Here is a 27,907-nt window from a genome sequence, read left to right as displayed (position 1 = left end):
TATGTTATGTAATATGTAATGTGAAATAGATTTTTCTAACAAACTCCGGCAGTTTATCACATTTAATGTAGAATATCTTACAGGTATAAACGGTGCCTGAGGAAAGTTACTGTTTGTACAATATTTGGCAAAAATCTATTAATCGCCTTGCCAGGAACTGTAGGAATACATTTTGCACGCTACGATGATTGCCATCCAATAAAGTTTTTTTTGCCATGTATCACAGCAGGCAATCAGCAGACCCTTTATCTAGGCTGGGACTTTACATATTCTGTGGAACAATACTGGCATTTGTATTGGCAAGATCCATCTCTTCCGTTGAGTGATTTGCCTAATTCAAACTGTTTGTCTAGATATAATTGATTCCTTTTAGTATCCATCCACATCTGTTATCGTCACCTGTCTACTTTCTGATTTTACAACCTGCTATCTCAGTCTGACCAACCTCAGTCATACCACTGGTCCACGAATTGCCGGGCACCAATCAGCCTTTGTCCTCAGCACTTCCCTAGTTTGCCTCTACTTATCGCTGTCTATTTGAATAAAAAGTGATGTTGATAAACTCTACAGCCGCTCAATTAATGTCTTGTTTTGCATGAAGAAATTCATAATCCTGTTAATGTGACAACATCGGGCCACCATACGTATTTTTTTTTTGTTTATTTTGTTTTGTTTTTTTTATCTGATGTGTCTCAGCCTGAGGTGTTCCACAGTTTCCCCTATTCAATGTTTGCACAAGACTAAAAGTATGAGTGTGTATGCAAACACCACCCAGAGAGCCATCCATCATTGTTACTGAGAGACAGCAGTTAGGAGTTTTCGCGCCACTAAGTGTCTTCCAAGAAAGCTCAGTTCAATTCAAAGCATTCCTGACTGTATGTTTTCTGAAAACTAGAACAAATTAATCACAGGGCATCTGGAAACTCACAGGGCTGGATTGGAGAGAAACCCAGCAGGGCCAGACGATATAAAAGATTATCATAATATCTCAGACTCAGTGTGACCATATCAATGATGTAATGATGTTTTGGAATGATTATTAGTGTTGTCATATAATACTTAATCTACCCTAGGGGTGTATAATATGGTCTCAGTGAAAGTAATAATGACCAAACAGAAGAGTTCAGTGCTCATTTCATTTCACTTTTAAAAGAAAAATTTGACTTTTTGGGTAATACACTTGTTCCCTTTCTTGCCGAGAGTTAGATGAGAAGATGGACACCACTCTCATGCCTGTATGGTAAATATGAAGCTATAGCTAGGAGACTATTAGCTTAGCTTAAAGATGGAAAAAAGTGGGAAAAAAATGTTCTAAAGTTCACAAATTAAGACATTATATCTATATTTGTTTAATGTGTACAATAGAATTCCAGGAATTTACTACTCCCAAAGAATTTGTTACAACAATTTCTGAGTGCACTGTGCAGTGATATCGATTTTTTTTTTTTTTTTCATCTAACTCTCGGCAAGTAAGCAAATAAGCCTATTTCCCAAAATGTCAAACTATTCCTTACGATGAAATGTACAGTATGTTTTCTTGTGTTGACACAAAACGTGTCTGGGCCTGGATTTGGTTCAGGTTCATTCATGCTAAAATTTTCTATGCATGTAAACTTAACCAAGATTTTTTCCTCAGTGTTAATTTTGTAAGACGAGTCTGTCACAGTTAAATGCACATTAAGGTGTAAAAAGTTGAAGGTCTGAGGCTTTTTTACATTCTTGAAGGATACATTTTCAGACAAAGCCTGCTGAGAGCCAATATATGAAAATGTAATACATTTAGGAAGAGTGCTCTACTTTAGAGGAAAAGTGCTGTCATTTGACAGGCCAAGAGTACAATCAGTCTGTCAGCTTTTGTGTGAACACACCGGCTACAGACAGTGTCATGTGTTATGATTACATCCAGGTGTCTGTATGTGTTACATTTTCTCTGAGAACAGTTTCTCTGGGGCATTTATGTCTGTGGCTACGGACAGAAAGTTATAATCATGAAGATTTTCATGCAAGACCCCGCTTTTGATACTGTTTATAGTCAGACTGTTTTCAGCGTTACCCATTTAGTGTATTTACATTCTCTGTTTACCTGTCTATATAGTAGTTCCATTGTTAGAGTCCACCAGTCTCATGCTGGATACGTACGAAGGATTCACAAAAACAATGTCTCATGTAATCCAGTATATCTGTTTGTAATTTTGTCTCAGTGACATTAGCCTCATTGTTTAATGTTCACTCTCTTCACACCATATCAGAGCTGTAGTAAATTTCTGATAATGCTAATCCAACATTTCATACCACTGCTGGTCAGATTAAAAGCATTGAACTGCTGAAACACAGTGGATTTTATTGTAGAGCAGGCACAGGAAGTGTGGACTGAAAATGTAAGGATCATAACATCAATATGTCGACTCATGGAAGCTCATTTCTCGCTGTATTTCCTAAACTAAAGGCAACTTCGACCATATTTATATACTTAAATTTAAAAACATTGATTTGAAACATTTTCACAACTTCACATCAAAAAAGTGTAGCAAATAAAGTCATTATGTTCTAGCAGTCATTATACCGTCTAGAGAGTTCAAGCCGAAATCTTCTTAATCAGTGGGATTATAAAATCACCACATCTATTTGAATTTGTAGTTTTAGAAATTAAGAGTAATTTTCCTTCTCCTTTCACTTCAGGACGTCTGCCTCTAACCACCAGAGCATATTATTGAACAGAGCTGAGAGCAACAGGGGCTCTTCATCCATCTGATAGCTCAGCTGGTCTTTGAAGAAGTTCAGCCATGGGATTCAGTGTCACTGAGGTTAATTGCTTACACAGGATACCATGCCTACTGTTCTTAAGTCCATTCTATGTCGTCCATATCTGCCCTGATTCTACAGTAGTTTCTTGCTAATTTTTTCAGCATTCCCTTAGCCCAGTTAAGTTTTTGCTCAGTTAATTTATTTCTTTATTTTAAAAAAGGCTCCTTAGCTGCTCTTTGCTTCAGGTTGTATAGTGGTAAACATCCATTCAGTCTGCTCTACTGACACCAGAGAATGGTAAAAGGGTTGCAGACAATGCTCAATTCCCTGTTAGAGGGAAAATCACATTGCTGCCTTCCTGTTTATACTACCACTTCCCATGAATATAGATAACCAAAGTGCAGTACTGTAATGAGACTGATGTAAGTAACACAAGGTCACACCGGGAGGAGAGCTTCATATTGAAAGAGCAGTAATAAAAAGATAAGGATTTGCCCACATAAAAACCTTAATCTATTTTCTGCCTCTTTTGACAAAATTTCAGAGACCTCCAAGGTCACGGACACCAACTTGCTTGAATGTAATTGCATTCATTATCTGGTGATGTACCATGGCTCTGTTATTTAAAATAAATGGGCTTTGGTCTCATTGGCTAAACTCTCCAAAAGATTTTCCATTCTGCTATTGAAAAGGAAGAACTGCACACAGTAGTCCTGACCTGCCAGTCACCAGGAAATGTTCATGACTGATGAGCTTTTACCCTTTGTGTCTGTTTGGCTGTCTTGGAAAGTAGTGATGACAGCCTCATTGGTCACCCATTCATGTAGCCCTCTTAATATCTTAACTGTTGGGCTGCTTTTTTTTTTTTTTTTTTGGTAATTAATTTTCATACTAATGAAACTCTTAAAATGAATTTCTATCACAAACTAGTACTGCTCTTGAGAGAATGTAACTTTTTTGTGGGAGTCCGCCGGCGTGCATTTTGACTTAAGTCAATTCTGACACAGAATAAAACAAATTATCTGCTTAATAACTGCTGATCCAATGAAACTATCTAGGAAAATTGGATTTATTTAAAAATTTAAATAAAAAGTTGAAATAATTAGCTAAAATAAGTGGATAAAAAGATTAAATAATTAGCTAAAAGAAATGGAGAAATTGTTGGAAGATCCAGCCTCTACCACTCCAAGGGGTAGCAGTAGGAAATTCGAGAAAACCGACCTAAACACAAACAACTGAAAAACATATTGTAACAATATCCAGTTTTTATAGTGTTACTTAACACCCTGTAGGGGATGTTGTTGCTGAACTTGAGTTCATCTGATAGCGATGTAGGCTACTGCCCTAGTTGTGCTTACTGTATTTTACAAGTGACTTCAAACGCACCATAATCATACAATCTAGATAGCAAAGGAAAGTTTCCAAGGGTGGCACAGCACCCAGAGGCGACAAGCTTGGTGGCATCTGTATTGGGGCTCCTGGTGATGGATGTCCTCCACAGCACATCATACCAGACTACTCTCCCATCTAACAATGGGATATCCCCAAGAGCTCCCCTAAAGCTGCTGCTGTCATTGAGAGAGGGAATATACAATACAATATATTCAATCACAGAGGATGATCTCTCCTCTCACATCCAGTCACAGCGATAGAAACAGTACAACACAAAAAAGAAAGTTTATAATGTAGCTTCACTGACAGTAATACGGCTCTAATTAGAAATGACTGCACACCGCCCACACACCTGTCACTCCTCTCTGATGGATATCCAGGTAGTCAGATCCAGAGGCTTGCAGCCAGTGTGATGAGTTCAGGGCCCCCATATGCTTGTCGTTGTGGCACTGTAGCTCGCTGTTGGCGGCTTTGCATGTCTGCAAGCAAGCTGTACAGCTGCTGCTCATGCTGGGAGAACAGCCACACACATGCTGAGTGGCAACGGCAGGTATACACCAACCCTGGTTTTACTTGTCGTCTGAAGCGCGCTCTTGAACACACAGAGGCTCGCTTTCTGCTGACTTTGTCATCAAATATTCATGGCTGTCTGCATTAGCTTGCAGAGTTCTAATTGAGTTCTGTATATTCAGACGTGATTAACTCGGTCTAATTCCTCAAAGGAGTGAGCCAATTAGATAGCACTTGCATGAATAGGATTCCACATCTTAGTATGTCTCCAGACTTGCCAAGACAATTACATGTGTGTATAATAGCGCTGTAGAGTGGGTGTGAGCCCACTATAATCAAGCAGGTCAGTATTTCTTATTACTGACCCGCATAACAGGAAATACAACTGTCCTATCCATTGCAAGGAAGTAAATGAAAAACACGAGTGTTGTTATTAGAATACACTGTTTGGACAAGAGAAGAGAGAGCGATTGCAACACCGGGTGCCCCCCCTCCCCCAGGAGCGAGCAGGAGAAAAATATCCGTGACCCAGTGCTGACCCACCACAATGTCACTCTAACTCATGGCATGAGAGAACTACTGCCGGGGTCTTTGTCAGTTTCTCTCTGTAACCAGAGCAGGAGACATTGCCCAAAGTCCAGAGGGGTCACATTCTGCTGTGGAGCTGAATTTAAGGCAGAGAGGCAGACAGGCAGGCCGGCCACTTTGCCTGAGCTGGAGAGAGAGATCAGGGCCCCCACTGCCACCTTTTATCCTTTGAGGAAAGGCCTGAGCAAGGCATGATCTGTGTGTCGCCCCTGTCCCTTCATGTTGGATTTAGCATGACGTTATCATGCAGCTAAAATAGGAAATCTGTGTGAACAAATACAGCAACACAGCTGAGTGTAATAGAATGAATCTATTTAAATCTCATTTGACATTTGTTAGTTTGTCAAAGCTTGTGTGAAACCTGCACAGGCAGAGGAGCTGCTGGTGAGAAGGATGTCTGGGCTGAGGCTGCTCATAAACTGTCCAGGCAGAGATATAAAATAAAAGTAAAAAACAAATCAGGATAGGAGGCTCTGGCAGGATGCCATCCCTTTCCTGCGCACACTGGTCGTCCATAATCCGGTGTGAATTTACTACACAGACAGACTGAGCTGAGCTGAGCTGAGTTGAGCAGGGTAGACCTACACTCAGAGGAAGCAGGGCCGTTCCAGGTCAGAGACACCGAAACCTCTGCGCAGACGTCCTGACTGACTGGCGTGCGCACAGATGAGTGTCACAAACACTCCGTCTGTGTATTATATAGCTGATATTTTCAAGGTCACTGATCCTGAGCGAACCATTAAGAGAATCACTTTCCACTGCGTGACATGCTCGCTCACACCCACACGTACAAAAAAAAAAAACACACACACCTCAGTCATCTGCATCCAGGCAGCAGAAAAGATACGAGTGGGTGATTTACATAACATGCTTATAAATGACAGGATTTGGTATAGGAGTCAAGTCATGTTAATATATCTTCATATGCTCACAATGTGGCCCTGATGCGAAGAAACTGCACAGACAGATGGACTGAGTGAGGATACCAGGGAGCGCCGGTCAGTGGAAAGCAATCACTGATATAAAATTCAATTTAAGTTGAATGTCAAGGGCCGGGGATGGGATCATGTCGGGGGTCTCGGGTGAGAGTTGGACCGCATGGAAGGGAAATGGCAGGTGGCTTTTCACTTGTTAACCTTCGCAGGAATGAGGTGGGGGAGATGATCATGATCCCTGAACTCAACCAGCTCAGAGGAAACTCAGTTGTCCCTCCGTGGCCTGAGCAGACCACAGATCAGGGAAGGGTGGTGCTCCCACAATCCCTCCACAAATGTGTGAAGATTTAAATGAGCTCCCAACCTCCCTCAACCCAAGAAGATTTCTGGCATTTTCCACTAGCCGAGAGCTCCATGATATGGTTTAAGAACGTGGAAAACGTTTTTTTTGTTTTGTATTTTTTGTTTTTTTTCCCTATCTGTTGCTTTCAGAAAAGACATTTACAACTGACTCACAGCAGCTCCCAAACCTCTTAATTACTGTCCATTCAATTCATTTTCTGCATCACTGTTACAATAATCCTTTCTTTGGAATCCACATTTATGATTCACGCAGCAGCATCAGGGTCTGTAAACACTGACATGGGACAATTTTTCAAAATCTGCTTTTTAAATATGCATGAACAGAAGCCGTTGCCAAGTCAGCTGTGAGCGAGGTAACTCTGCTTCTTCTAGCAAACGTACTGCAAATAACAGGATAAAACCGAAGACTGTTGAGAGCTTTTTAGATTCAGTGTTGACCTTTGCATTCACAGTCCGGTGTGGAATGATTCAACCATAGTATGTGGAGTTGGTATATTGAATGGGAGGATTCTGTAAAGTGCGTTCAGAAAGTATTCTGATAAATTCATTTTTTTCCCTCATCAATCTACTCATTACCCCATAAAGACCAAGTTAAAATAGAATTTTAGAATTTTTTGCAAATTTAGTAAAAAAGGAAAAACTGAAATGTCACACTGACATAGTTATTCAGACCCTTTGCTATGACACTTGAAATTTAGCTCATGTGCTTCCCATTTCTCTTAATCAACTTTGAGATGTTTCTACACTTTGACTAGAGTCCACCTGTGGTAAATTCAGTTGGACTGATTGATTGGACATGATTTGAAAAGACATACACCTGTCTTTATAAGGTTACACAGCTGACAGTGCATTTCAGAGCAAAAACCAAGCCATGAGGTTGAACGAACTGCCTGCAGCGCTCAGCAAAAAAGATTGTGTCAAGGCACAGATCTGGGGAAGGCTACAAAAAATTCTTCTGCATTGAAGGTTCCTCAGAGCAAAGTGGCATCCAAAATTCCTTCCTAGAGCCGCCTGGCAACAATCAGGGGAGAAGGGCCTCTGTAAGAGAGGTGACCAAGAACCCGATGGTCACTCTGGCTGAGCTCCAGAGATCCTGTGTGAAGATGGGAAAAAACTTCCAGAAGGACAACCAATCCTAAGTGTCATGTCTGAAAGAAACCAGATGCCAAACAGTTCAGTCAGTCTGAGAGTCCTTTAGTTGCCTTTTTGCAACTTTCACTAAGGAAAGGCTTCTGTCTGGCCACTCTGCAATAAAGCCCAGATTGGTGGAGTGCTGCAGAGATGGTTTTAGCATAAGGCTGCAATAACAAAATGTGAAAATAGTGAAGGGGTCTGAATACTTCCTGAATGCACTGTAAATAAATAGATGGAGATTGGAAATAAGTAAAGCATCCTCAGTGTGTTTAAGGCATCTTAATGAAAGTTAAGTGGCACGATAGATCTTAAATAGTCCTCCAGATGGTTAGCCAGCATCAACTGTCACAGGAGTTTCACAATAAAATATGGAATGTGTAGTACTTTTAGAGGATGGAAAAAACAATTTAAACACCTTTTAAAAAGCGCAACACAAAAAACAATACCTAATTAAATACTACCTTATTAACGTTCATGATCTTTTTTTGTTACTGAGGCTGTCAGAGAAGTAATTATTATGTTATGTTTAAAGGAATATTTTGACAATTTGGAAAATTTGCTTATTCGCTTTCTTGCTGAGCGTTAAAAATGAGAAGATTGATACCAGTCTCACATCTGTCCGGTAGATATGAAGCTGCAGCCAGCACTACAAGGCTTAAAAAGTAATTGATGGGGTATTCAGGCTTAATAAACAGAGACCTATCTTTCCTATCAGCACAGCATGTCTGTAAGAGTACTACTTATTTGTGTTAGTATGTTAACTCTGTTGTTTTCATTTCAAGATTTGTGAAAAATTATGCAAAAGTTTTGATGCAGACTATGAGAGGGAAAAATTGAGCTTTCATTGGGGGACAAATATTTTTGTTGGAGGGCTGGATATGGCCCACAGCCCGCTATTTGCCTATCACTGCTCTGTGGGCCTGAAAACACAGAAACATGTGGAAAGCCGCATGGGCTTTTTTGGCATGTGCTCCCAAAAAGCAAGTTTCATAGGACTGAATGGGGTGCAGTATCCACTTCTCCTCAATACATCCACGGTGCAGACATGACAGTGCTATCAATGTTGTCGCCTAAGGCTTGGCAAGAAAACCAAATAAATGTATTTCTCAAAATGAGAAAACTATTCCTTTTAAGTCGTAGTGGTGTTGGATTAGACTGCATGTTATTGTGACATGAATTTTATTGACCGATACAGTTTGTAACTTTCTCTCTTTCTATATAATATAACTTCACTATGAGTCATAGTTCCTTCATCTCTCTAATTTCCCACTTCTTTTTGCCTCTGTTATTTTATGTACTTCCTGATGAAAATAAGCAAACTGAGTGCATAATTATGTATTTGTAGTTCAAATGATTTTTCTTTGTCCTGCCTGATATTATTTAAGATTATTATTGAGCCATTTTAAGCAAGAAAAGGGAGAAAGGCTGCTTGTCAAGGTTCATTAAGTCAACAGGCACCTTCCCTCAGGAAGTAGGGGGGTCAGTGATTTGACTCATAGTTCACAACCAATTCAGTATCTTTTATTCACTGCGGAGGAAACCAAACAGTGCAGCAGCACTCAGACCTGCCGTACGAACAAGCTCTTGTTAGACAACACTGAGCTACCTTCAGTAGGGTGTAGTTTATTCACACAGCATGGCCTGTCGCCAACCAGCACATTCTGTGAGGGTCTGGGCACAGACATACACACACGCACACGCACACACACTGAATCAGATTATCTGTAAATTTGGCCCACTCCTATTTCAACATGCCAGGTCATAAATGGCGTGCATTCTCACAGAACTCCAGCCTGCCTCCTGTCAGCCCAACTTGGCCATGTGAAAAAAAAAACCCAGATAGGTATAAAATTTGTGTTGATACGCTTGGAGGAGATGGCGAACAGCTTAAACATAGCAATATGCCATGGCTGATTTCCAGCTGTTTACTGTTTCATTTGCAAACATGGAAAATACCTGTTTTTTTCCAGCATTTTTTTTTTTTTTTTTTTTACCTGTAACTGTGTTTTGCATTAAAAATTACACCATGTAAACTCAATCATTTGTAAGATTTTGATTGGGGATGAAAAAGAGCATTTTTATTTCATACCTTGACCCCTTAGCTTGTGTCTATTTTGATAATTGATTCATTTTTTAAATCAGTTTTCAAACAAAAATCCCAAACATTTGATGGTTCCAGCTTCTACGTTTGAGGATTTCATGCTTTTTCTTCATATTACATTATAGTAAACTGAATATATGGAAGTTTTGGATAGTTAGTTGGACAAAAAAAAAAAAGTAATCTGAAGACGGTACTATGGGCTCTTGGAAATTATGATGGGCATTATACAATATTTTCTGATGTTTTATAGACCAAACAACTCATCAATTAGTAGTGAAAATCATCTGCAGATGAATTGGTAGAATAATCGTTAGTTGCAGCCCTGATTTTGATCGTGTCATTTAGTCTGATATTGGGTTTATGTTTTTAAAAAAAAAAAACATGTTCATTAAGACCTTATTTTGTAGAATATTTTTTACTTGTTCTAAATTATTTGTACCTGTATAAAATAAGTATAAAGGCAATGTCATTTGATCCAATCAAGTTACAAAATACAAGCTGATTTACTGTGAAAATTAGTCCAATTATCTCACTCAATTAGCATTTTTTAAATAAAGATGAAATTCTAAGACTCCAGATCAGACTCAATGACTTTGAAATGGATTTTTGTGTTGTTTCACCATCTGTGTTTCCGTCTCAGTCTGTCAGGCCTGTGTCTCATGTTCAGAGCAGAGCACATGGGACCTCTTACTTCCCTCTTACATGCTTTGTTTGCCATCACACTCCTCATTCTACCAGACAGCAGTGTATAACGTTGTTTAGGAGCCTGTTGATAAATAGTGGGAAGCTTGGCCGGAGTGTGTGGGCATCAGTCTGTTTGGTGTGAAACCATGGGAGCAGTTTGAGGCGAAGGGAAACGGCGTACAATGAGAAAAAGGGGCCACAATTGACTTCACCGCACTCCACTCACCCCTCAGTTCAGCAAGAAGCTGTATGACCTAAATTCACTTTACCTCATCTGCCTAGACATTTGTTTAGCCTTCTGGGCAAACACTTAGAGAAATGTATGAGGGAGAGGGGGGGAAAAAAGAATACATATGCTTGAATACATCACATTTAGTCAGGGGGAAAGCAAAACCCGGACATCTGCAGACATATACAGCCCTCTAGTGGCAAACTGCAAAGGACCTGGATGTCTGACAGAGAGGGCTTGAAGTGATTTATGCAGAATTTCCTAAACCATCTGTGAAGGTTTTACCCAACCGCAGACCAAAACTCTGTACATTTTCTCTTTTGACATCAGACCCAGGTTTGTGTAACAGGGCTAATAAATGTTACCTAATACCAAATAAAAGGAGTCACGAGTGAATAAAAAAACAACAGAGGCAGAGCAGAATGAATGAATTGAGGTCATAGAATCCTACCATCAGGGAGAAAGAGAGAAATTTTGTCTTTTGAGTACTGTACTCATTACAATGGCCCGGAGGAACTGTGTGCTGTGAAATCATATGCTCTAGTTAAGCTAAACAAGGGCAAGGTATTCCCACATGAAGGGCAGATGAGAATAAGTAAGTGGAAATGCAGACAGATGAGTAAGAGTTGAGGATGGTTTGGTGCTGTTTGGCCCTGGTATCTTACTCAGATTCTCAGGTTGCGAATATGTTCTCTCTCTCCCTCTCTACCTCTACCTCACTCTGCCTCTGTGTGCGTGCGTGAGGTAAACCTCAAGGGCTCAGTGCAGCGAGCTCATTAAAGGCTTTATTCCACTTCCAGGATTGAGCAGGATCGCAATATGGACATTGTTTATACACAAATGTTGCCCTGGGAATAATGTTTATTTCTATTACCGTCTTAGAGGAAAAAAAAAAAAAGAAAGAAGAATCCAGAGCTTGTCTGCACACATTGCTTTTCATGAAATAATGCCTCTCCAGGAGTGCTTTGAAGAAACGGGCATTTTTCAAACCACTCCTTTCCAGCCTCTAGTCATACATCAGCTGCTCTCATCTTCAGTTGTACATGATGGTGTTGTGAGGAGGCTTGAGAAGGAGTAGTCACAGAATCACATTACGCAGAGTCATGTCAGAAACCATTTTACATTGTGGTTTCAATGAACCTCATCCTCTAAAGCTGCTCCGCTCATTAGCATATAGACCACAAATGTCACTGCGTGTGCTCCGCAGCCGGACAGTGGATGGCTGGGAGTTTACCTCGGCCGAGCGGTCACAGAAGTGTCATTTTAAACGGCAGGGCCCGGCAGCGCATCTGGGAGGCAGCCGATGATGCAGCGCAGTGTTGCTACACACCCCAAGCTGTGTTTGGAAACACTGAGGCAGCTTGCTACTACAGTGGGAGCCAATGGGAACAGCTGAACCGTGCACTCTTTAGCCCAGCCAAGCGCAGAAAGAAGGGGAGAACAGAGACATACAGAGATCCAGGAAATGCCTGAGCGAGAAGCAGAGACAGTGGAGCCCATCAGCTCACACAGCCACATTAGGCCACACATTGATCACCCTCACATGATATATCCATCCCCCCATAATTGCATTGCTGTTTAGAGAGGCAGTCATTATTTATAAAATATCGAAATAACAAATGGCGTCTCCCGGCAGATATTAAGAAGAGAGATGCCACAGATAAGTCAGAGGTAGGCGGCCGCAACGTCCCCCCGTGGGCCACTTGCCCAGTCGCCTGGCTGTAGAAAACCCGCAGTCATCACAAAGTGGAAATATTTACAGCTCACACTCTTGCATATGGGAGGATGGAGTGTGGGTGAGGGCGGCTGATAAATGACTGTGTTTGTGTTTCGAGGGGAGTGCTAATCAGATTCTTTCAGCTTCAGAGGCATTTGAGGACAGCCGAGCTAAAGGTCCTGAGTGCGGATTTATTTGTTGCACAAGCTCGAGTGGGAACAGAGCCATGTGAAGTGTAACACCGGAAACAGGAAGTTTAGAATCACAAGGAAATGCAGGAAGGTTTTCAATAGTTTACAATGTGTTAGTAAATGAGTGCTGATTGTACACAAGATTGTAAAGGGCAACTGGAAATGACTCATCAGAATCACTACATTCATCATCAAGTTTGTTGGGTAATCATGTGGGTGTCTGTGGGTTTGTGTGTTTGTGTCTACAGAACACCCTTGAGACCTGCACCATCTGCAGTAAGCCCATCATGGAGCGCATCCTGCGGGCTACGGGGAAAGCCTACCATCCTCACTGCTTCACTTGTGTGGTGTGCCACCGCAGCCTGGATGGCATCCCTTTCACTGTGGACGCTTCCAACCACATCCACTGCATTGAGGACTTTCACAAGTATGTAATTAAGGTTTTCATCAGATTTGAAAAAATAACCATGTATAAGGTGAAAGGAGTCACTTGTATTGATGAACTCAACAAGAATTATCACCAACTCTGTAGTTTTACGACAGGCTCCCATCAAACCTTCGTTCTAGCCACAGCAGGCATTGTTTTCAGCAAAAGAAAAAAAATCTGATATACCAACTATATGCTACCTTCCCAGCACCAAACAGACAGACCAAGTTAGTTACTAGATGGCGAACATAGGGTTACATATTTCCCTAAGGAGTTGTTGGAGACCAACACAAAGGTAAAAGGAGAGTGAATATTGGATCTACATTTGTCAGGAAAGTTCTTTCTTCCTGTTTCAAAGCCTTCAAATAATTAAAATTAAAAATTGTCTTGTGTACTGCATATATCGTAGCTTGTTAACTAGCAGGCTTCTTGAAATTTCATCCAGTCCAAGAAATGCCCGGATTTGTTTCTTCAGTTACGACATTGTGCAAAGCCTACAACCCCACATTGAGCTCAGGACATCTGAGGGGCTGCATTCAGTCACTGTGTCCAGCTAATGGGCTAATGCACTTACAACCACACTTTTGTGTTAGCATGCTAAATAAACAAGACAGATTTTAATAAAAAGCAGGCAAGGGCCCGTAATAGATGCTAGGGGTTAGCAGTTTTCCTCTGGTTCCAGTGTTTTTGCCAATCTAAGCTAAGCACATCTTCTCTACAACTTCCAATGAGGCAAGAAACTAGCATATTTCCAAAATTCCAATGGAGGAAATGATTAAGTATGAGAAAAGCTGATAGTGACAAAATCATTAAAAAATTATCACTGGACTCTACTCCTACTTGACTATCACAGTTCCCCTCAGCTCTATGGAGCATTTCATTGTCTTTCAGCTCATTGTTTTGGTTTTTCAACATAATTGTTCTCACTTTCTGTTTTTAGTGAAAAGGCTCTGATAAATCCACTCTACTCTCCCTGACAGACAAAGTAACAACTAGCTGGTGAGCATAGCAGAGTAGAAGGGCCAGAATTCATTTCAAAACAGAGCTAAAATGAGAATTAAAATTACATTCACATTCACCAGCTCTGGCCAGAAACATAACAAATGAATGTTTCTACTGTTCTACTGACGACTTTATAGGGCGATAATATGTTGGTTTTACAGCTTGTTCTGCTGCCACCAAGTGGCCAAAAAAGTCAGCTATGGTGCTTTAAAATCCTTAACTGGCTTAACAAATTCAGCTATATTTAAGCCTCATCAATACAGGATCTTAGTGTGTCCTTTTCGGGAAATACTTCAATAAATTTCCCAAGTCCAATGACCTTATGAGCTGCAGCTGTAGAAATGAAATGGATAGTAAATTCCTGTCATTGTGTCACGCACTGATTGCATAACCGCCACCTTACCAGAAATGTTCTTTTAATCAGTGACCAGAAGGGAAGCAGAAGTAAACAGCTGGTTCTTGGTGTGAGTGCACAACTCATGCTTGCGGAGTAACTGCACTGGGCTGTTGTTTAATTCCAAATGACAAGTGTGACCTCAGCAGTGCAGCCCTTTGTGTCGAGGAATAGTCATGCCCAAACCTGAGCCTTTTTTTTTTCTTTCTTTTTTTTCTTTTTTTTTCTGGCTAATACTGTATGGCTGTGGTTCCCCAAAGCCACACAACCCCTTCACTTCCTCATTCTCAGGCACTGAATAAGCATGTGGAATAGAAGAAATCTCCACCCAGCCTTTGGTCACCTGACAGGACCTGAAATCTCAGCATGCTTTTCATACCCTCATTGATCCTATGGTTAGATAGACCTCTTCCTGCTGAAGGGATTTCCAGAGTTACTGGTTTTTAAGAATTAATCTGTAAATATTCTTGTGAGAGTCAGTTATGATATTTGTAAAAGTCCTAGTATATTTGTTCCTAGCTGCTCCTCAAATATTCTATTTACATGAAATATTTCAGAGAAGAGCAAATGTAGCTTTTAGTGCTTCTTCGATGTTAGAGCTTTTAAATAATTAAAACAGGGAAAATGCACAAGTTCTGCCTTTTCCTTTAAAGTAATTGTTTCATAATGTGTTATTACAATTGTTCTTTATAATATATCCCATTTTCTCTCTAGTTTGATGAACTGTAACAACTAGTTGATAGATCAGTAGGTCCAGTGGTTCCCAAACTTGGGGTTGGGACACCCGCAAGGGGTTGCAAGATAAATCTGAGGGGTCATGAGGTTTTTGACAGGAGAGGAAAGCAGAAAAAACCCATTTCGGCAAATTAATTTTTTTATTTTTTTTGTGTTTGTTTTTCTTGTGAATTACTGGATAATCTTTTTAATCTTTTAGACCTCTAAAAATGATTAAAACAAAACAAGGGGACACTTTTTGGTTGAACATAGACATACAGTATTTAATGCAAAATTGAAACATTTGCTGCTTTTCTCTGTTTGTAAATTAAATAAATTTGTGCTTTTCACTGTTGGTCAGACAAGTCAAGCAATTTGAACACATACCTACATTCCACACACCTAAGGCTCTGATGGGAATGCTTCACCATTTTCAGACATTTTAGCGACCAAACAATTAATTGTTTAATCTAGAACGTAACAGGCGTATTAAACTAAAATAATAATGACGGTTATACAGTCTCCAGAAGCCTCACTATGCAATATAGTGAAAGAGAAGAGTTCACTAAACTTCTCACAAATGACGTTTGTTTCAAATTGGTCACATTGAAGGTCACATTATGTCACAATATTTGTCATTTTTCTGAGCTAATCTCTGTTGCTCTTGGTTCTTTCTCACAGGAAGTTTGCTCCACGCTGCTGTGTGTGCTCTGAGCCTATAATGCCGGCACCAGGCCAGGAGGAGACTGTCCGTATTGTGGCCCTGGACCGTGACTTCCATGTGCAGTGCTACCGCTGTGAGGTATGCGGTCTATGTGTTTATCTCTCCTGGTATGTGAGCTCCCTATAATTAGCAATGGTTACGGTTATGTCCCATGTTGCACAGCTGCAGGTGACAGTCATTATGGTATTAAGGTGTAAAGCATTATCTACATACCTGTCCCACAAGTCACCTTTTCAGCGAGACGAGAGAATCATTCCTCTCTTACCTGCCTCAAAATAGCTTCCCATCGCTCCTCTGCAAAGTTCATGGACTTAAATAGTAACCAATCAGTCAGCTGCCGCTCGCCGTCTGATAAGCTGCGCTGAGACATTACGTGCTCAGCTAAAAGAGAAGTAACGTGTCACATTGTCAAAGAACCGTGCCAGTGTGAGAACACAGAGCGTTTGGCAGACATAAAGGTCAAATGAAAGCAAAGCAGATTAGTTCAGCTGAAGGGGCTCAACAAGAGAAGAATTTTGTCACCAGGGAGACATGAGTAGGTGGAGTTGTAATTCTGTGTGTGTGTGTGTGTGTGTGTGTGTGTGTGTGTGTGTGTGTGTGTGTGTGTGTGTGTGTGTGTGTGTGTGTGAGAGAGTGTGTGAGTGTGAGAGAGAGAGAGAGAGATGTTGAAAGTGTTACCCAGTATCACAGACAATGAGAAAATAATGCAAAAGCAATGTGTGCCTGTGTATTTGTGTGTGTGAAATAAAAGACAGAGTTTAGAGCGCACTAAGCACGAAAACAACAAGAAACCAAAAAAATAACAAAAGTTTTACAGCAGCTGAAAAACATGTAAAGTTTTTCACAGGTGCTAGGTCAAAAATCAAACTGAGGCCAGGGGTCAGACAAAAGAGCGGCGGTTAATAGAGCGATGGTTCGATGGAACTGAGACCTTCATCAGGCACTGTCAAGTAACCACCACAACCCCTGATGATGGCGCTAGATGAAAAGTTAAGGGATCACCAAAATGACGATTACAATTCATCCTGAAGGGGAACATGAGTGACGTTACCCAGTGTCATGGCAAACCATCCAACAGTTGTTGTGACATTTAACTCAGAACCACAAATGTCAACCTCATGGTGGCGCTAGAGCAAAAGTCCGGGAATCAGCACGATTAGGATGCATCCTCTGAGGGCTTGTACAAAATTCCATGACAATCCATCTAACTAATATTTTAGATAATTCACCGATACTGCCATCCATATAGCCACACTGCTAGCATGGCTAAGAAATTTCATAAGAAAAGGTTGTAACTGCTTACTAGCAATAGGCCAAACTTTGTAGTAATATCTTTGACAAGAAAATTAACCATTTTTTATTTTAAAATCTGTAAAAGGGGGAGTAGAATTTTATAATGACACTTACAAAATTGTATTTTCCAGCTATAAACACTTCCAAAGAAAAAAAACCGTTTATGATCAAAATTTAAGTCTAAGAAATGGGTTTTGTCTGACTGTTACCCAGTAATAACCCGTTGTTGCCCCTCCAGACTCACCAGCTCATAGAAAACCAGAATTCTGCCTTTGCTGCGGAGAACCTCCTGTGACTTGACACAGGCTGATAGTTTCTAAACAGCAGTAAATGCCTCGTTTAGGGCGGGAGCACAGCGAGTGTATGAAAGTGTGTGTGCTCGGTGAGTATGGCTAATGGTTCTGTTTGTGTTTGTGGACTAACAGAGTATCTGTGTCCTGCAGGACTGTGGCTCTCTGCTCTCAGAGGGGGATAACCAGGGCTGCTACCCTCTGGACGGACACGTCCTCTGCAAAAACTGTAACACCAGCCGCATCCAGGCCCTCACCGCCAAGGCCACCACTGACCTCTGAACAACCCGCCGCCCGGTCACTTCCACTGTGATAATCCAACGCTCGCTCTCTCTCTCTCTTTTTCTGTCTCTCCCTCTTTCATTCTCTCTCTCTCTCGCAAACATACCCATCCACAGACGCTTGCATTCCTCAGCATACACGTATATATCCCTCTATATATATATTCACCTACAGTAACATGTTCACCTGCATACATTATTAATTGACTCGGTACAATCACAGCAGAAGAGACTTTGTTTTTTTTAACTGTGTTGCTGGTAAAGGAATAGTTTGATATTTTGGGAAACATGTTTATACACTTTCTTGCTCTGAATTAGATGAGAAGATTGATGCCACTTTCGACTCTGTACGCTTAATATGAGGCTACAGTCACCAGGTGGACATTGTAGCTTCGCATAAGAACTATAAACAGCTAGCCTGACTCTGTCCCAAGTTTTAAAAAATCCACCTGACCGTATCCTTAAAGCTCACTACTGTTTTATCTCTTTTGTGGTTTTTCAGGGGGGGTAAGAGCTGTTTTTGGTCAAGAAATGGTCCACCACATGACCCCAGGTTAAGCCGCAGTTTGTCCTGTTTTCGACTTCTGTTTTCAAAAAAACAATACAACACGTTATTTGGTGAGCTTTGGAGGTGCTCGTTGGCGGATTTTGTTACTTGCCGACAGAGCCAGTCTTTATGTTCAGGTACTGTACAGATATAAAGGTGGCATCAATCTTCTCATCCAACTCTCAACAAGAAAGCAAAGAAGCATATTTCACCAAATGTTAAACTACTGCTTAAAATCACTCCAATTCCATCACATAACAGTTACATTATACATCATCACTCAGTGTTATTATCTCCTATCATAATCATCTTCACCCTGTATCTTTCAGCCACAGTGCACATCCAAGCGTGTATGCATGCAGGCCCAAATTTTCCTCGCTGACTGGTTCTCGTGATGTAAAATGTAGTCAGACTCCACCAGAACATGCAAAATGTTTGACACATCTGCCCTGCAGGTGAAGACATCATGGATGGATGTCTGTATGACTGTAGATTTAGCAGTATTTAGGAATGCCATGAGCATACAGTAGATTGTTAAGAACATGCAGATTATTCTTTAATCTTTACTGCAGTGCAAGTCCACTGACACTCCGCAAAGAGGGATAAAATAACACACTGAAGCTTAATATTACAAAACACCAAAGAATGGAATTTAAACCGCTATATTTCCTCTGTACTTGTTTTATATGCAGCTATGTTAAGTATTTACCTTCAGTGTGTTGATTGGGACCAGAGGAATCACAAACAGTCATTTTCAGTGTCAGGAACAAAATTTGCAGTAGGAAGCTGTTGAATGCAATTTCCTGTTTTAACACAATATTTTCTTTAGACTTTCCTATAGAATTTGCTTTGATTTATACAGTAGATTATTTTCTGTTTGCCTGAACAGTACAATCATGACATTCCATTCATATAAATACGGCCTTATATTTGAGTTTAATGCTAAAGTTTTTGAGCAGATAGATCTCCTCATTTACCATGCCAGGGATTAGATCGGTGATTGTACTGTAAGCAGTCTGGCAGGGACAATGGATAGGACATGGCTATGCAATTTTTAATGTTAATTGCATTGACACTTTATAAGAAATTTTATGAATAAGGAAATATTTTACCTGTACAGATTAAAGCATAAGTGTCCTTATAGTAATCCTTAAATCAAACCTATGCTGTTGGTACTCTGTGACTTTGTGTGTCACTGTGCTGTATGTCAGTATTGATTGATTGTTCCATTGACACTCGTCTTTTATATTTAGTGTCTATTTAGAGTTGATGAAGGGACGAAGAAGGGACCTTAAGAGTTTCCCAAATATGACTAATTGTATTATTTGTTTCATTAAGGGTGATTGACCAGTAGTTTGACTGCTCAATTTGATAGTTACTTCAATATAATTACTTCAGCACTACAAGTAGTGCGACACTTGATGTACTCTGTGGAGTTTTTGGCCACTTGTAGCGCTATGCAGCAATGTTGTTATGAGCTGGTCCCCTTTTTGTGTGAATCCTGCCTTCCCTGGTGCCCCTCTATACCAGAGTAAGAAAGTGATGGTTAGTAGGTAGCAAAACGACTACAAAGGGACATAAAACAACATCAAAATGAACCGAAACAAGTACGGAGAGAAACAAAACTACTACGAAGACACAAAACCACCACAAAGAGATGCAAAATGACTATAGAGGTTTTGTGCCTCTTTCAATCTAGGGGGTCTTGCTCCTATGTAGTAGGGGGGGGGCCTTTAAAGTGTCAAGCATTCAGCAGCCCATGGCTGTATGGATGCACGGATGATGTGATACACATTTTTTGCTGCTGGTTTCACGCTATTCCACTGATTGACTGACTAATGGTGCCAGTGACGTGCAAAGAAGTGTAGCGATGCACCTGCGAAAGCCATTAAGGAAAAAGGACTACACACTAGTAAAAAGTGGTGTGAACACTGCATGATTTAAAATATTTAAACAAATTTGCAAATAAAAAATGTTTTAGGAGAATGGAAATGAATTCAACATGTTTATTAGGCCTCAAGGATACACACAATGCCTTTTGGTGAGAAATAGTGAATGTGAATGTTTGCAAGAAAACTCCACAGGGTACCTTTAAACAACTAAGACAATGTAATTCATAAGTACTGGCTGCCAGTTTATTAGTTGGATTGGTTTACAGTCAACTGCATAATGCAAGACAGAGTATCTCCCAGCCCAGATTACAGATGTCTTGAGTTTGTGGATTTATGCATTATGAACATTATAATTATAATTTTTAGAGAATTCTCTTTACTTATCCTTGCTGTTTTCCTCACGCATTAAGTAGTTGTGTTTATTGTCATTTGGATATCAAAAAAGCGATTATACAAACAAAAAAAAATCTCTATATACTGTACCTGTTGTACTTAGTATCTGGTGACGGCAGACTCGTTGGATCAGTTTGACTGTGGCCATGTTTTAACCAGGGTAACACACTGTAAATAACTGTGCTAATAAGCCCGTTAATAAATGAACAGTGACAAATAATTTCACATTAATCAGACCTTTGCTATGAGTCATCCCACATAGAAATAGAGAAAACTGTTGACCATTTAAAGTCTAATGGAGTATTTAATGTTCCCTAAAAACACCGTGGAAATTCTGCACATCAGCCTGTGTTTGAGCTGAAGTTGAGATGGCAGCACAGTGGCTGGACACTTTTTATGCGGTTAGTGGACATACTGTACGTACAGACAGAACCAGCCTTACGTGCCTCGAGCAGGAAGCAAGTGAAGGCTGGTCCTCTAGAAGGTTAGGCAACCTAAACTCCATATCCCGAGGAATTTTTTTCATCAATATTTGAAGCCGCATATTTAGCCAGACAGTTCATCTGGTCACATACAAAAACAAAGGACAACAAAACTTTTACAGCTTTAGAAAATCATATCAGACGAGTGCAATGCTTGATAAAGAAACTGTAATGTGTCTTTAAGACAAACAAAACTCCAGCTAGATATTCACAGCCATCTCGAGCATCCTTTATAGTTTTATTAGCCCTTAAAGTCTGCGTTTCTTATTCTATCTCCTCTGCTTTGAAAAAAAGGGCTCACATGCCCATACTTATTTTGGCCATTTGACACTTGGCTCAGTAACACATCTGATAACCGCTAGTTGTTAGGCAACAGAGGACAAAAAATACACACTCCATATATCAATATGTCACTTATGTTGCTAGGTTTCAGCTCACAGAGTTGTTGCCGGGGACCCGGCTAAGTTAGCATCTCGTGTTGGCAGTTGTTTAAAGGTCGATGCAGGGTCTTCTGACCCGCTCGCATAATTGGACAGCGGTGTTAAAGATGCAGCTGGAGTTTGACATGTTGTGATGAAAACGCAAATGAAAATGTCAAAGTGACTTAAGAGGCAGAGAATACAGTCTCTCATCCTTGCAGTCGATGAATTAAAGAAAGTAGTACAGTGATGCTCATTTCAAATTCTAGTTCAGGTATCAGGTACAGTGATAGTTTGCGAGCTCCGTAGCCGGCAAGTGGACCTTTAAGTTTTCTACAATGTCCTCAAAGTTTACTGAAGCCAAATTCAGATCCACTTCTGGCTCACTCTCTCTCGCTCAACAGGAAAACGCTTCTGCGATACTGTAGCAATATGTAGTATCGACATTTGCTGTGCTTTCAGGCACGACCACTACACTGTGAATCATTCCAGTGCTGTATTTAACTTAGTTAGTGACAGAGTGAGGAAGCGTACATTAATTGTGAGCTACAGATTAAACATCTATGTACAGATGTAGTTCACAACTTTGCAGAAAGTTTGCTTTCCACAGCTGCCTCTTACTGTTGACTGCCCTTAAATCGATAATTCTGTATGATAACAATGAAACATATAGTAGATTTCTTTTATGTGACATATAATGCAGCCATCAATTAAAAATGTTGTTTACAGGGCACGGTCAAACCTTGTGCAGGTTTGAGAAGAAATGCCAATGTTATGTGCCAGAAAAAGACCTGTTGTAACAGTTTGGTAAAGGGAATTTAATGCAGTTGATGAAAAGAGAACATTACTGTGTTAGAACTTTAAAGGTTGTGGGTTAATTTAAAGCTGCACTAATCAGTATTTTTATAACAACAATGGATGAAATAACTAAGTGTAATGTGAAAGGCGTCGCTCCTGGTGACAGTCCCATTTTGCAGTTCCACTCAGCTCTCCCTCTTTAGCATCCTTCAGCTCATTGTTTTGAGTTTTACGTCCCCTCAACTTTACTGTTTGGGTTCACACTAACACATCTAATTATTCTTGTTTTCAGTCACAAACAGTAGCTATAGTTCCCCATACCAGCTGTAAAAGGTTATAATATGTCAATGTTGCTTTTACAGCTTGATTAGCTAGCAAGCGCCTTTTAAATTAAGGGCTGCAAGTTGCACAGTACTCGCTAAAGAAATGATACTAACTCTGATGACTAGTTTTTGTGGGTTTAAAAGTGTCAAATTAAGTGTTTGAGTGTTGTACTATTAGCTTATTAGCACGTTTTTTACAAAGTGTACCCTGCTCTGGTCCATGAGCACAGTTTAATCTCCACTGCAGGTTGTCAATGTGCCATCAAAGCCATTAAAATCTCCAGTTTGTGGGATTTGTATGGACAGTCAGTGGACACATCACACATCTTTGTGGGATCATATCTGACAAGAATCTTCTCAAAAAGTTTGATGCTAAAAAGAATAAAGTTTTTTTTTGTTTGTTTGTTTTTTCAGTGTATTTGTGTTGTCTACTGTCACTGTTCCACCCATGTCTGTAAAAGTGCCTTTGGCTGACCAATATTGAATCACTAAACTGTTGCTGTGTTTTTCATAATTCGCAGTGCCACGCTCAAAGATTTTGCCTTGTTTACTTGTCTTTGCCAAAGTAAATATACAGGATCCCTTTTGTTTGGGCCAACTCTAAATCCATATCAGGAATGGTGCTTAAGGCTACAGCAGTGGAGTCTTAAATGGTGCTGAGTGTGAAACTCGCCTCAGAGAGCTTGACCCGCTGTTGCTAACGTTAAGCATCTCATCTGTTCTTGATCATTGGAAAGGGGCATGTAGTCAACTGTTGTTTTTTCTTCTTCAATAAAAGCTTTGCAATAGCATCTCGTCTCTGCATCCCTGTTTGCTTTTAGTCTTTTGGCGGATTACAAGAGAAAATATTAAAATCTCTTTCTGATTCAGGCAAAGCCCCATCCCCCGTCGCTGGTTAACACTCGCCCTTTGGCTCCTGGCCCATTGGATTTCCCTGGTAATGAGCTCTTTCTCTCTGTCTTCTCTTCGTGCTTCGCTGAAACCTCCCAATGACTTCCTGAGCAGCCTACCTGCGGATGAAAGAGATTTATTCCCAACAAGTATAACCCAGGGCTACTTCACTCTTTTCAAGAGTCATTTAAAAGCCCTTCAGTGGCAGCAAATGCCCCGTACTTACACAGCTCCGATTCATTTCCTCCTGTCTCATGCTGTGACTCCCCAACCGCTCTTTAGACGAATTGGAATCACCTGCTTAATAGAAATCCTACACTCTGGGACAGCAGTTTAATTACACAGAGATACAGTTTGCAGTCTCCTCTTTTTTTTTTTTTTTTGGCCACGATCAGCAAATGCACTCAACTATGAAGTATGCTTACTGCTGGGCTTGATGGAGTTGTTAGAATAATTTAAAGACCTCCTGAAAGACTTTTTTTTTTTTTTTTACTGTCGCCTTTCCAAGACCCGCTTGATTTAATCCTTTCCATTTGTCATCTTTACTTGTGTGCCACATATCAGCAGTAAGTCACTGAGCATTTCATTTCCTTCCTGCAGATTGCTACATTTAAACAGCAATCTGAAACGTAAGAGCGGGAGAAAGTGATCTCTATGGACAAAAGTAGAAAACCCATATTATATTAAATGTCTGAAACAGAGTGGCAGCGGGGTTTCTTCCTGTCACTGACAAGTGACATACATTAGAATTCAAAGCGGGAATATTTATCCACAGCCAGCCTGATGCTTACAGTAAATAAAGTGCTTATATCATCAGCTCATTGCTCTCCAGCCTCTGACGTGAACTGTGAACTGTAAAACGTGTATTCATCCCCGTACTCCTCTGCCAGTAAACTGAAGATTTTGGCATGCCAGCAAACATGGAGATTTCCTAGTAATTTTTTTCCTAAATATGCTGCAGGCAATACTGCGTGTGTCTGCGAATGAAAAGCCCTCCAGCAGTTTAGCTGAGGACTTGCTTTACTGCACATAAATCTGCTGTTTACAAACAAATTGATGAGTGATGGGCCCTCCAGCCAACATGATGTACCCACCAATTTCTTCCTCTGCATAAAATTCCAGCGTTAAGTCTCCGGGGGCCTGCTTCGGCATTTTTGAATGTCTTCTTCTAATACGCAGAATTATGGTCTGAATTATTTACCAGGAAGCAGGGATGAGCACAAGGGAGCAAAATGGGCCACTATCATGCATAATCTCGCGCACTGTAATTTAAATGAAGTTGTCATATGGTCAGATTTACATAACATTACAATGTGGGCCGACATTGCAGTGCTCTGAGCTTAATGTTATTAGCTTTAAAGTGATTTCCCACTGTGCATTTGCATCAAGAGCATTGATTTTGTGCGTCCTTGAGTTGGCTAAAGGCAGTGATGTAACCACTGAGTCAGTGTTGCCCTCGGTAGAACTTTGAAACCATTATTATGTTGCCTTGTTCAACAACTGGCTGTGAGCATCCAAGGACTGGCCAAGGTGCCTGCAGAGTACAAGGGTTCCACAAATCTTTATAACTTACTGTTTTATTTCCATCAAGACATTTTAAAGAATAAGAACATTCCTGTTTCAGTGCTACATAAAGAGAAGAGAAACTGCAATTTGGGAGAAATAAAACAGACTTTATCAGAGCTGCAGACAGTGTCATAGGTCGCCCATAAACCAAACTTTTTCCTGTTATTGTGCCTTTATTACAGACTAATGCAAAGCTCTTAATTTTGCATGACTCATTCATAAATGAACAATAAACATTTTAAGTGCCATTATCCATGCAGCAGAGTTTCTAAAACAACTGCAATCATGTAAAATGAAAATTTTACCTCTGGCAGTTTACAAGCATCATTCAATCTGGTTTATGTGAACTGTATTTGGTTCCTCTAATATTCTGCTGCTGAAGACTGCTGCACTCCAGATTGTTATTCTTTTTCTTAATTCATTAACATTTAATAATAAACACCAAACACATTTCTTTGGCATTAAAATGTACAGGAAAAGAAGTACTTTTATCTGTTAAAAAAAAAAAAAAACAGGAGATTTTACTGGATAAAAGTTTAAGTGTTTGCTTTAACTTAACTAACTGAACCTTGAGTTAGTGCAGACTGTCAGGGTTATTTTCCTTCCGGTTCCAGAAAGTACAAGGTACAACTGGGAGGTCCAGAAGGTACATATGTGGTGCCCGTTGCAAAATTACTGTAGAAGTTGTTTTCTGGGGAAATTTCAGCTGAAAATGATTTTGCTCCAAGAGTCATTATCAGGCCGTTGCACTCAGCAGAGAGGTGAAAAGCTGTAGCAGCGACTAAAACCGGTCTCTCAGAGACGTGGTTTGTGCTTGTAAAGGTGAAAATGCAACATCAAACTTTTTTTTTTTTTTTTTTTTGAAGTAATATTTTGAATTGAAGGTACAGCACATGGACTGCAGACCGTGGTTGGGATGATGTACGGCTGGTGCCACAAGCAGCAGAGCTACACATTAGTAGCCTGTTACTTAAGTATCTTTCATCAAATGAGGGCTACCCTCCAGAGTGTAAAGGTGGTGAGTAACTGCTGATACATGCGGCAGGTTAGCTTGTACAAATGTGATCATGATTTCCATAAGAAGCGGCTGCACCCATGGAGCCGCATTGGACACTGTAAGTTATCAGAAGACCTGAGGCAGACTCCACTACCTACTGTCTGATAGAGATTAATTAATGAATGGTAAATGATTTAATCCAGGGCGTGTGAGCTGTGGTGTGAACACTTGTTAAACTTCCAGCGATAGCAAAGGCTTTGGTTCAGCGGGATAAAACACAGCTTGGTACTGTAGTATTTATATTTGGTGCAGATCATTTGTTTTGAGCGAAATTATCAATACGTCTTTCGAAAAATCTTTCACAAAATAACACAAAATCGAATTCACACATTGGACACATTGGACACACACACCGATAACGTTTCTTTGAGTAGCTGTGCTTTGCCAAAGGGTGTCCATTCATAACTAAGATCCATTAGAAATGCTCTAATACCGGTTGCTAAGTTACAGTTACACAATGCTCAAAGAGAATATCTGTCCCCATATTGTTATTTCATTCAAATACTCCAACACACACAGGAAGAGACAATGGGCAGAGTCCAGCAGAGTTAACAATTGAATTCTATTTTCTCTTTCAGATTACAGTCATTCTCTATTCCCGCTTAACTGTTGCAGCCAATCGACACTATTTGGAACTCCTCTCCTCAGGCATCTACTCCTACTTACTGAGCAACGGGCCAAGAGAGACTGAGCATTTACAGGGAATTTGGTAGAGCTAAAATGACTTAAATATACATCTACTACTAAATACACTGTTTGCTCTCTTGAAACAGCAATAACAAGTCAATGTACAAATAAAAAATACCTCGCGTGAATCACAAATGAATTCAGTATTGACCTTACGTGGCCCGTCCATTTATTCGTTTGTTCCATAGTGTTGATTGGTTCCCACAGCCTGCTATTTCTCAAATTTGGTAACATACGTCCAGATTTTTGAGGAGGTTGTACGACCTGGCAACACCACATCCACCACAGATATAACATTAAAAAGACAATCTTTTTACTAGCTTACAGCTGCATGGCTCGGCTAGCTTACCGTGTTGTAGTAGCTGTTAATTTCATTAGATCTGATGCTAATTTATCAGCATAATGATGCAGCGCTGTGACCTGATATGTAATCACAGGGAAGAGTAGTTTTTCCAGTTGAGCCTCAGATAAATACAGCGTATGTACAGAGCAAGTCCCTTCTATCGGTGTAAGTGGACCATTCCACTTTCATATAAGACACAGTTGATCAGGAACAGTTACAAAATCGCCCATTAACTGATAACTAATAAATAGTATCAAAAGGTATTTGGTACAAAGTCACTCACTGAATAATCTGTCGTACTGAAGGTCATATGCAGAAACTGTAATTTATTTAGTCGTGCTAGCAAAATGCCTTCCCCCATAGCCATGCAATGCTGGCCGGTCAGTCTGAAGTATCCTGACATTCAGACATAAAGCTCGTCTGGCTTTAATGAAGGAAACCAGAGCTCTTGTCCCATCAAAGACCTGCGGTTAAGGTTAGCATATTTTTTACCCGTAACCATGATCTTTCCCTAACCTTAACAAAGTATTTTTGTCGCCTAACCCAAACAAAAACCATAACCATAATAACCATGGTTACATAGTTACCACTATCTTTAATCTTAGCCATTGTGTGGTTGCCATGTGTATATATTGCAGAAATACAGGGGCTTTAAAAGTGCTGTCAATGTATTGTGACCACACAGCACTGTTTTCTCGGGAGAGGCCACCAAAAATGGGGACAGTCCCCGTTTTTGGTGGCCTGTTCCCAGCCGGAGCTGTCCACAGAAATGTCCCCGTTTTTAACTGTGAATAA

General features: G+C 40.3%; 1 protein-coding gene across 9 annotated transcripts in view; it reads left to right on the top strand.

The window, feature by feature from the left end:
- LOC120790469 (LIM domain containing preferred translocation partner in lipoma) overlaps positions 1–27,907 on the top strand; it is a 179,126-nt gene that overhangs the window by 129,915 nt on the left and 21,304 nt on the right. For 8 of the 9 annotated variants that reach the window (XM_040128013.1, XM_040128008.1, XM_040128012.1 and 5 more), the window contains 3 exons: positions 12,838–13,016; positions 15,808–15,928; positions 17,587–23,362. In XM_040128013.1, coding sequence (XP_039983947.1) covers positions 12,838–13,016; positions 15,808–15,928; positions 17,587–17,715 — 429 coding nt within the window. In that variant the 3' untranslated portion in view covers positions 17,716–23,362. Of the gene's footprint in view, positions 1–12,837; positions 13,017–15,807; positions 15,929–17,586; positions 23,363–27,907 lie in introns of those variants that run through there. The other variant, XM_040128011.1, reaches the window with a different exon arrangement.

The sequence above is a fragment of the Xiphias gladius genome, chromosome 6 (assembly GCF_016859285.1).
Source record: "Xiphias gladius isolate SHS-SW01 ecotype Sanya breed wild chromosome 6, ASM1685928v1, whole genome shotgun sequence".
Classification (NCBI taxonomy): Eukaryota; Metazoa; Chordata; class Actinopteri; order Istiophoriformes; family Xiphiidae; genus Xiphias; species Xiphias gladius.
This window is presented reverse-complemented; position numbering and strand designations above follow the sequence as displayed.